At 39.6% G+C, this 11,626-nt stretch overlaps 1 protein-coding gene across 1 annotated transcript; it reads left to right on the top strand.

Annotated features, from left to right (window-relative positions):
• Positions 1 to 4,186: 4,186 nt before the first annotated feature.
• Positions 4,187 to 9,490, top strand: LOC123877109 (GATA zinc finger domain-containing protein 14). Its single transcript, XM_045923616.1, has 6 exons — positions 4,187 to 4,297; positions 5,059 to 5,416; positions 6,378 to 6,570; positions 7,181 to 7,360; positions 8,257 to 8,931; positions 9,163 to 9,490. Exons 1-6 carry the CDS (start codon positions 4,187 to 4,189, stop codon positions 9,488 to 9,490), a joined length of 1,845 nt encoding a protein of 614 aa, XP_045779572.1.
• The last annotated feature ends 2,136 nt before the right edge of the window (positions 9,491 to 11,626 follow it).

Raw genomic sequence — 11,626 nt, 5'->3', positions numbered from 1 at the left:
TTTGGGAAGGCCGCGGATGACTACGCGCAGCACGCGTTCGTCGGGAAGAGCGTAGGTATGGAAACCTACCTTCTCCTGTCGGAGGGTCTTAGTCAGCAGGCGATGGTCGCCTGACGTTGGGCATTGTACTTTAATGCCTATAGCGGTCGAGCGGGCACTCGTGAAGGAGATGCCCTGCTGGTCAATTAAAGGCAGTATACGCTGCCAGCTAAGTTTCTCTCTAATGAAGAGAGGAGGGACTTTCTCCCTTGGCGGGTCCTCCATGGGAGAGTCTTCCGACTCTTCCTCGGGGGTCGCCTGAGAGGTGGAGGGCTGGGACTCTGAGTCTGGGACTGCGATACCTACCTTTTTGGGTGGGTTCGCTTGGGATTTGGAGGCCTTTAGCTTTCGCTTCTGGGCCTTGGATTGAACGGTGGTGAAGAATTCCTCCGTTTCTGATGAGGCTGGTGAAGTCTCGGAGTGAGGCTCCTTGGTTGCTTTCGGGAGAGGTTTAGGGGCTGAAGGCCCGGCTGGGGTCTTGGAGTGAGGCTCCTTAACAAGGTTAGGGGTCGGCGGCTCTTCCTCCATAGCCATAGCCGGAGGAGGAGAAGCTGGGGGTTGGCCGAAGCGCAAAGGCTTTCGCGTCGGGTCCATTTTAAATTTATTCAGGTAGCTGGGGTTGGACCTAACCAAGTCCGATATAAGGGCTGTCATGTCTAGGTCTTGGAATATTGTCTGGGGCAATTCCAGGCCCTGATGGGGCCCGGGAGCGGGTTGGTCGGGGTTAATGGGGCCCATGGTGGACCCGGTAGCTAAAGTAGGTCCCCCCTGCCAAGGCAGGGAGGTGGGTACCTAGTGTGAGGCCCTAGTTGGGTCCCCGTCCTTGGGTGACAGGGGTGTGGACCTAAATTGCGCTTAGACTAGTGTACTCACGGAGCCTGGACCCTAGAACTACACTTCACTAAACACAACGCAGGAACAAATCCGATGGCAATCCAAAACACTTGCAGGGCACTGAGGCGAACACGCGCGAGGGAGTTCGAAACTGAGCGGTGGTATGCGTAGCGCATGGAAAGACGTCCGCACGGGGCGGAGGCCAAGCACGGAATCGCCGCTCCGCTGGACCGCTTCGCTTTTAAATACTATCGTGGCGGTGGGGTTCGGAAACGTCGACGACGTACGATGCGTCATTGAGGATTCTACTCGTCATTCGATCTATGAATTACGTGTCTCATTATTGCGCCGATAAGTTTGTTAATTTTTTTGTGAGCGCATCCATACAAAAACCATTGAATGGATTTTAATTTACTCTTATAAATATATATAATGATGCGAGCAATTTTATTTATAAAATACAATGTAACTTACATGGTACAAGCAGTGACAAATCTCTAATGACCGTGAAATAGCTCTGTGACCATGATGCCACGTTTTCCGGCTGTTTTGAACAATGAACGGTTTGACATTTCACACGTAGCATATTAATGAGCCACTTTGCAAGGATTTAGTGATACATTACTGTATATTTACATAAGTGAATCTTTACTTTTTACACATTAACAACTGGATATAGATTATCACACTTCACACTAATATTATAAAGGCGAAAGTTTGTATGTGTGTGTGTGTGTGTATGTTTGTTACTCCTTCACGCAAAAACTACTGGACGGATTCGGCTGAAATTTGGAATTGAGATAGATAATATCCTGGATTAGCACATAGGCTACTTTTTATCCCGGAAAATCGAAGAGTTCCCACGGGATTTTGAAAACCCTAAATCCACGCGGGCGAAGTCGCGGGCATCGGCTAGTATCTTAATAATCATCATTAAACCCATTGCTGCAACTGAGCACATATTATCTTCTCTCAGAATGAGAAGGGGTTTGGTCGTAGTCCACCAAGAATGAAGGCATTCACTGAATTAGTAGACTTCAAATACCTTTCAAAACATTATGATGAGCTCTCAGGCATGCACGTTTCCTCCCAGATGTTTCCGTGGTTAGAACAAGTGATATTTAATTGCATAAAACGCACGTAACTCCGTAAGGTTAGAGGTGCATGCCCTGAATTGAACCTTGGTAGTTAGAGTAAATGTTTAATTGAAAACTATTGTATTTCAGCAATGGTTTCAAACCCCTGTGGTAACTCTTTTTCCCGGGTAAAAAGTTGCCTATGTCCGTCCCCGGGATCGTGGGATAGATACCCGATCTTTTAGGAAAAACTTTTTTATAGATAGTCCTCCTGGAAAAGACATTTTTATAGGCTCACGCTTGACCACAATCACACCTGATGGAAAGTGATGATGTGGCCTAAGACGCGTTATCTAGTAGATACCTATTCACTCTTGTTTTAAAGATACTCGGATTGTGATTGGTAGGAAACACAGATCGCGGAAGAATATTCGAAACCTTAGCCATGCGTATGAGGAATGATGACGCAAAACTTTTCTTGCGTGAAGATGGAATGTCGATGACATAAGGATGGAAACTCGCCCGACGTCTATGACATCGGGTTGTGTAGGATTTTTACCTACTAAACCCAATCGGTGGTCATCCTCAGCGCCTATTCGGAGGCTCCGAGATTTCGTGACGTGATCGTGACGTCATGGCCTCCCTTGCGCAACCGGCAACACCCCCATGGGATTCGTCCCAAAATATGGATAGGTGTTTGTTAATGTTAAGTAATGCGCTTCAGTTATTCAATAATAACAATATGATGCCCGCCACATCGTTTTTTTAAATCCCGTGGGAACTGTTTGATTTTCCGGGATAATAACCGTTGCTCATGTCAACTTCCAAGACGCAAGACACCTCTGTACCAAATTTCAAATAAATCGCTCAAACGGGTGGATCTAAAAGAATCCCGTGGGAACTCTATCATTTAAAAAGCCTATTTTCTTCCCCGGGATGTTAACTAACTCTGTATTAAATTTCATCAAAATCAGTTTAACTGTTGGGCCGTGAAGAGCTACCAGATAGGGAAACAGACACACTTTCGCATTTATAATATTACGTATGGTATATTAGTATGGATTATGGCATATCCTGTTTCTATTAACCTTTAAGCCATTAAGACTCTAAGCCACTAATAAACCCTTGTAGGGCAACCCATTAGGCAACAACACCACAATGATATCATTATACTTTCTACCACCTCCGCAAGGAAGAGAAAATATTCACATCATTTGTGCTTCCGAGATTTGCGCGTGAGGACATGTGGCCTGATGGTAAGTTTCGTTGCTTATAATTATTATGCTTCAAAAAATAGTTCAATCAGTGGAATACATACATAATAGTGCCCGAAAAGTTGATCTACGCGTCTGGTAACCCAAGAGCTGGCGCCTATTAAACTCAACGAGCTATTTAGTGCATCGAGGTAATAACTAATAAGCTGTTTTTCTCAATGAAAATAGATCCCTCGTAATTCTTGTTTTTCTCTCCGTCACTCGTTTCATACAATCGTAGTTCCAATTTCATTTGAATATTAAGCAACCGAAGTCCATGAAATTTTGCAGACATATTCTAGAAACTAATATCTGCGTCTGTGGTGTTTTAGATTTTTCTAAAAATATGTAGTTTTAAAATTACAGGGGGTCAAAGATTTGTATGAAAATTTTTAAGACCGCGTAACTTTGAAACCGAATATTTTAACAGAAATCTGGAAAACCATAGACTTAGATATTAGTTTCTAGAATATGTCTGCAAAATTTCATGGACTTTGGTTGCTTAATATTCAAATGTAATTGGAACTACGATTGTATGAAACGAGTGACAGAGAGAGCCCTCTTAAAACTTCAAATGAGATTTTAACTATCTGTATGATCTATGTTCTCTACTAATCGATGTCAAATCTTTTTGCCTGTCTGTTTGTTACCTATTAAGGCTCAACCGCTAATCCAACCTTAACAAAAGGTGCAAAAGAATAATTTGCATCCTGGAGAAATTATATTAAAGAGTGGACCACGAAAATTTTAAAAACTAGAATCCACGTCCCTGGTCCGTCCCTGGGATGCAAATCTATCCCTGTACCTTTCATTAAAAACGGATGGGCTGTGTAATTCTAGCAGGCAGACAGACAGACAAACTTTTGCATTTAAATAATATAAAGAGTAAGAGATTATAGTATAATTATTATATTGTGAGTTCACTGAATTTTTTTATCAGATTTTGAGATTTAATACGGATTTTGATATCTTTCTAGGTGAAACATGAAGTGCCTCACAATAGCGTTTTTTACGCATTTGTTAGCGAATGTTTTTAGTGAGACGTCTGCCAAAAATGTTGCAGCAAAGTACGATGCAGCGGAATTGCTAAGGCAAGTACATCATCTTAATAATTTTTTTTTAATTAGAAGCTTTTAAAACGATACCTTAACTATGTCATCTAACTAGATGACAAAGAAAAGGTGCTCTATAGTAAGACTTTACTACTAGAGCATAATTTGTATGCTAAATCCTAACATATCACATAATATTATAATTATAACATGTAAGTAAGTACTTATGGGCATATGAAGTTAATAATATTATAAGATGTAAGTACCCAACTACTTATGGGCATATTTTATGAAGTGTGACCACCACGCTTCTTCTGGGCAGCTTGCCCAGCTATCATGATTTTATTAGTTTTCTCACGATAACGCGGCGTAGTTACTTCTACTACTAGTTTTGTCTAGTGGAAGGCTTCGGCCGTGGCTAGTTACCACGCTACCAGCGTAAGCTGTGCCGCCAAGCGATTTAGTATTCCGGTACCATGATGTGTAGAAACAGATCAGAAATAGGGGCTTAATGAAACTGCCATACTCTTACAAGTTAGCACGCTTCCATCATAGACTGCATCATCACTTCCCATCAGGTGAGCTAGCAGTCAAGGGCTAACGTATCAAAATAAATAAAAATACTATAATATCTTATAATTAATACTTAATTGATTCCTTGCACTGATGATAGATAGAAAACTAAAATATGTATTGTTACTCTGGGATATTATTTTAAAACTTACGAGTACACCAGCTTAGCGTAGTTTTTGCAGCTTCCATCACATTTTCAGCTTCTAAAAATAAATATTCTCTTCCAGGAAGATTTTCAACACAAACGATACCATACTGCCAAGAGCCAATTATGGTTTAATCCAATTCGAGGGTCAAACACCACAGCTAGACTTTGTCAATTTCGAAACACAGAATAATCTAGAAGATAACAGAGGAAACAGTTACACAAATGAAGCCTCTATAAAATTTGAAAATGAATATGAACCTACGTATGATACAAATGTTCAAAATGTTGTTGGACAGAAGGATGGTTCTAGAAAGAAGAAGCGCAGGAAAAGAAAGCCTAAGCAACATTTTGGTCAGCAAATTCCAGGGAATGGACAGAATCTGCCTTATGCTCCAGGATATTATGGGAATGGACTTGGACCTACGTACGGAGGACAGTATAGTAAGTTTAGTTAAATATGGTGTACCTCATCTGGTGTCAAAGAGATCAGGCTTTCATAGCTTTGATTGATTAATCAAAGCTATGAAAGCTGTATTAAAAACTAAAGGATGCTCGCGACTTCGTCCGCGTGGATTTAGGTTTTTACAGATCCCGTGGGAACTGTTTGGTTTTCCGGGATAAAAAGTTTTCGATGTCAATTACTTGGACAAGTCGGTTAAGTGGGTCTTTGGGAATCCCGTGGGAACTCTTTGATTTTCCTGGACCAAAAGTATCCTATGTCTGTCCCCGGAATATTTAAGCTGAGTTACTTTGTACCAAATGTCGTCAGAATCGGTTGAACAGTTGGGCCGTGAAAAGGTAGCCGGTAGACAGACAGACAGACAGACAGATAGACAGACAGACACACTTTCGCATCACATCATACTATCACATCACACTAATATTATAAAGGACAAAGTTTGTATGTGTGTGTGTGTGTGTGTGTGTGTGTATGTTTGTTACTCCTTCACGCAAAAACTACTGGACGGATTGGGCTGAAATTTAGAATTGAGATAGATTATACCCTGGATTAGCACATAGGCTACTTTTTATCCCAGAAAATCAAAGAGCTCCCACGGGAATTTTAAAAACCTACATCCACGTGAACGAAGTCGCGGGCATCAGCTAGTTTATAATATTAGTATGGATTATCTATTAGGTACATCCGCCATTTCAAATTAGATACCTAGCAGTTTTGTTTGTTAGCTGGTTTGCTATTAATTTACCAGGCTAATTTATTTTCAGTTTATTCAGCTCATATTCAGCTGCTGTTGAAGGGATGTGTACCTAGATTGTGTCTGAGTTTTTATTCATTTTTTACTTTTTTATATGGTGCAACAATACTTCCGGACTGCTGAGAAGTGCAGCTAGTGATGTAACCACTTCACTTAGTGAGTAAACAAATAACGTTATTTTTGTATAGAGCCCCCGCGACCACGTCCCCGCCCATCACTAGCCTCCGAAGCCCTATCAGCCGTGACGGAAGCCCTAACCTCCATCGCTCTGTACGACGATTACCAGTGTGTGCCGCGACTGCTGTGCGAAGCGGCCGCCGGCGGAGCGCTGGGCTCCTCAGGGATCCTGCAGACTGTGTCCGGGCTACAGCCTTTACTGACGTGAGTGACGAAGCCCTATCAGCTGTGACGGGAGCCTTAATCATTACTGATATGTTTCGAAAAAATACTTGGATGATTTCTTCATCATCATCGTCGACAGATTGACGTTCACTGCTAGACATAGGTCTAGGTAGGCAGGGACTTACACACGCCTCGGCCATGCTCTTGCGCTGCCTGAATCCAGTGACTCCCTACGATTCGTTTAACATCGTCTGTCCATCTAGTGAGAGGTCTGCCAACTCTGTACTCTCCGATGCAACGTCGCCATTCCAGCGCCTTGGGAACCCAACGATTATCAGTTTTTCAAACCATGTGCCCTGCCCATGGCCATTTCAACATTGAGATGTCGGTTACTCTGCAGAAGGTGACAAGTTTAGTTAATAGTATTAAAATATAATATATATTGAATAGATTCATGGTTCAGAAAAAAAAATATTATGTAGGTAGGCCTTGCCAGTTGGCATTATGACTATTTATTGGTAGTTACCAATAAAGACAGTCGTCATCTAGTCATGGTTTGTTTAGACTTTCTGCAATTTAAAAAAAAAAAGAAAAAATTACAGCAAAATTTCTTTGATATTGAAACCAATAACTAAGATTTGCTTTCCAGTCTGTTGTCAGCATACAGCGGCCTCACCAGCAACCCCCTGTTCGTGTTCGGACGCGCGGTGCTGCTGGGTGCAGCATCGAAGAGCAACCCCGCAACCTGCCGCTACGCCTACACCGCCTGCCCCACCGACCCGGAGCAGCTGGTCCATTACCTGAACAACCACAATGGAGGATTCTTCAGGTGATAAAAAATTTTCATTATCATTATCTTGATACACGGGTCTCCTCTCAGAAGGAGAAGGGCGTAGGCCATAGTCTGCCACGCTGGCTCACTTGGCAGACTTTACACGTCTTACATTATGGAGACCTCTCAGGCATACCGGTTCCCTCACGATGTTTTCCTTTATATAGCAAATGATAAACGCACATACACTCCGAAAAGTTAGAGGTGCGTTCTAAGTTTGGGACAAGGTAATGAAAATGAGCGAACGAACCGAGCGTTGGTTTTGGACTAACTTATTGCTATTGAGGCATTAATTAAGATATGTACTTATAGGCTACATATTAATTATAGGTACATTGCACAGTGTACAGTGTGCCCGGAATCGAAACCCCGACGTTTCGAATAGAAGGTATACTTCATATACCACCAGGCTATCACCGCTCTTGATATTTTTGTTTGACTTTGATTTTGAATTTCTAACCTGATGATGCTTTGCGGTCTAGATGGGAACATGCTTATTTAGAACTAGAGGATGCCCGCGACTTCGTCCGCGTGGATTTAGGTTTTAAAAACCCCTTGGGAACTGTTTGATTTTCCGGGATAAAAAGTAGCCTGTGTCCGTCAATGGGATATAAGTTAACCCTGTACCAAATTTCGTCAGAATCGGTTAAACTGTTGGGCCGTGAAAAGGTAGCAGAAAGACAGACAGACAGACACACTTTCGCATTTATAATATTAGTATGGAAGAATATTGACGTATGGTAATTTGTGCGTTCAAGCAAGCCAAGTACACAAATGTGAAAATCGGGTCAAACTATATTATCTATCTTGGGTAGGTAATGGGTAATCGATAGATCCAATTTCGTATCAAGTTTTTTTGCTCAACATTTTAAGCTCTCACTGTTGATTTACAGGTTCTTCAACGCACCGCAACAAGGACAACAAAACCTTGAACAATTCTACAATCAACTCTCACAAAACTACGGGCTGAACCAACCGGAGCAGGAATACAATCAGCAAAATAATTACGGGTTTAACAACAATCAACAAAATTATGGTTCTCATAACCCTAATCTATATTCTAACTATAATCAAAATTATGGACTGGCATACCCTTATCAGAATAATGGTCAAAAAATTCGATTCAAAAATAATGATTTCAACGAAAATACGAATAAAATCGAAAAACGTATCCAAATTAAACCAAACACACATTACAGTGACGATTTAGAAGACCGGAATCCAAGATGGTCGTTTCCAGAAGGAAATAGAAATCCTGTTAATTACGTAAATAATGATGCCTTTGATTTTTATAGTTCTAATGAATACAATTTAAATAATAATAATAAAAGAATAAATTTTGATGACCAGAATGATAGAAATCGGTATCACGATGACAAAAGAAAAGGAAAAGTTCTCAATTTTCCAGGTGTCAATAATGAAGAAGATTATTTAGAGGCCAATTATTATGATAAAAATCGTGGGTCTTTTTTCCCTGAACACCAAGACAATAAACAATATTCCGAATACAATACTCCTACGAAGAATAATAATTATGATAACAAATATTACGATAACAGACAATATCTAGACTATAATACTCCTACAAAAAATACTAATTATTATGACAGCAATTACCATGATAATAGACAATATCCAGACTATAATACTCCTACGAAGAATCCTAATTATTATAATAGTAAATATCATGATGATAGACAATATCCAGACTATAATACCCCTACAAAGTATAGTAATTATTATGATAGCAAATATCAGGATAATAGACAATATCCCGACTATAATACCCCTACAAGGAATAGTAATGATTATAATAGCAATTATCATGATAATAGACAATATCCAGACTATAATTCGGCTTCAAATAATAATTTTGAAAACAAATATGTCAATCGTGATGAATATTATGCTAATCGATATTACGCAAATAAAAATAAGTACGATAACGATAATTATGCAAATAAAGACAAAAATTATAATTATAACAATGATAACTATGCAAATAACTATAATTACAATAACAATGATGATTTGCAAGGAGTGCGAACAGTTTACGTGGTTAGAGGTAACGGCGATCCAAGTAACCCAGAAATTCATAAATTACGACCTGGGCAAACTGTTCACTGATGTACGTCCAATTAATCATAATATTATTATTATGTATTTTACACTAATTTAAGGTTTAGACGAATTTTGTAATGATTATTTTACAACTGTTTAATGAATAAAGTTTGTGAAAAATATTATAGTTTTCTTTAACAATAACCTATCAGTTATCACCTAACTAATCGAGCAGAGCAGAATGAACATAATCTAGACATCGCAAGAACACCTCAATGTAATAATAATAATTATTATTAAATCAAGATGTAGGTACTGGTAGGTAGATATAGATAGCTATTGTAATTATATATTGGTTCTATGAGACCACAGATATCTAAATTGATTACAAATCTTTCATTAAGGAGAGACCCCCTCCGTCACTCGCTTCGTACAAACGTAGTTCCGATTTCATTTGAATATTAAGCAACCAAAGTCCATGAAATTTTGCAGACATATTCTAGAAACTAATATCTATGTCTGTGGTTTTCCAGATTTCTGTTAAAATATTCGGTATCAAAGTTACGCGGTCTTAAAAATTTACATACAAATCTTTGAGCCCCTGTAATTTTAAAACTACATTATTTTTAGAAAAATCTAAAACACCACAGATACAGATATTAGTTTCTAGAATATGTCTGCAAAATTTCATGAACTTTGATTGCCTAATATTCAAATGAAATTGGAACTACGATTGTAATATGAAGCGAGTGACGGAGAGAGCCCTGTTAAGTGTAGGTCGCGACAGGTCGACATGGCAATCAAAGTAGGGACGCCCGTGGGTGTCGGACTCCGTCGCTTACTATAAATAAGTAGTACGATTAATGAAACTCGGATGTCACTTTTTTCACTATATTTAGGGCACAGAACATAGTAAACAAGTGAAAATTAAAAATTTATTACACTCCCGACAAGTGAAGGTTACAGTAACTAGAAAAGAGCTGATAACTTTCAAACGGCTGAACCGATATTCTTGGATTATTATAGCTAAGAACACTCTCGATCAAGCCACCCTTCAAACAAAAAAACTAAACTAAAATCAGTTCATTAGTTTAGGAGCTACGATGCCACTGACAGATACACAGATACACACGTCAAACATATAACACCCCTCTTTTTGGGTCGGGGGTTAAAAAATTACGATGATTCGGTAAAACCTTTCAGCTTCTTTATAATTGAAGTTCATTTATTGTTATTGTCGAGAACATATCAATTTCAATGGAAATTCCAATTAAATACATTATCATAACGCGATTACGACGAACGGCCTTAACTTTATTTTGGTTAAGCCGTTCACCCTTCGGAAAAGGCGAACGAGGTGTCTTCTATCTTTACGATAAGATGTAAGTAAGGTTGCGACACGATCGCTTGAAAGTCGTTGGTAGAGGCATAGAGTCACTAGTGAGAGACTTGATCTGTGTTTGGGGTTTCAGTGCAGGTGCTATATCGGATGTTAGCCCTTGCTGCAGTTTAACCAGTGCGCGCAAAACAACTACTCCAATCCGAACACAAGGCGTGTGACTGCGCAATCAGCCCATCGTCTGATCACTAGGTACTGAGTACGAGTCTCCGTTCATTGAGAAGAGTTTGCCCGTAGTCTACAGCGCTGGCCAAGTGCGGATTGGTAGACTTGGCACAACTTTGACAGCATTATGGAGAACTCTCAGGCATGCAGGTTTTCTCACGATGTTTTCATGTTATCCTTCAAAAATTAAACATCACTTAATTTGATTTGCTCTAAGGGTGATCCTTTATCGTGAAAAACGCATATAAACGCCGGTGCTGCCCCGGGGTAGAACCCTGGACCATATACCTAGTATCGGCTTACTACAAAAAATGTACCTACTTATTAAGAACCAAGTTAGCAAAAAAATTAATCGGTTGAGAATATGCATGATTCTTGTTAATTGTAAAGCAAAGCTATATACCTACTGTCAATAATGCAAATTGTAGGTTTGAATGGAATTTTTCTTTGATGCAGATCACGACGACATAATAATTAATTATTTAACAGACGATTAGTTTCTAAGAAAACTTGACCCTGCAAGAAACATCTTGTTACATTATGAAGACATCTGTCCTTTGTAATACTAATAAAATCTACTCACTACCTACTGAGCACATATCCTCTTAAAAACTAAATCCTATATCCTCATAAATCAA

The sequence above is a fragment of the Maniola jurtina genome, chromosome 22 (genome assembly GCF_905333055.1).
Source record: "Maniola jurtina chromosome 22, ilManJurt1.1, whole genome shotgun sequence".
Classification (NCBI taxonomy): Eukaryota; Metazoa; Arthropoda; class Insecta; order Lepidoptera; family Nymphalidae; genus Maniola; species Maniola jurtina.
The sequence above is the reverse complement of the archived record's forward strand: the minus strand, read 5'-3'. Positions and strand labels throughout refer to the sequence as shown.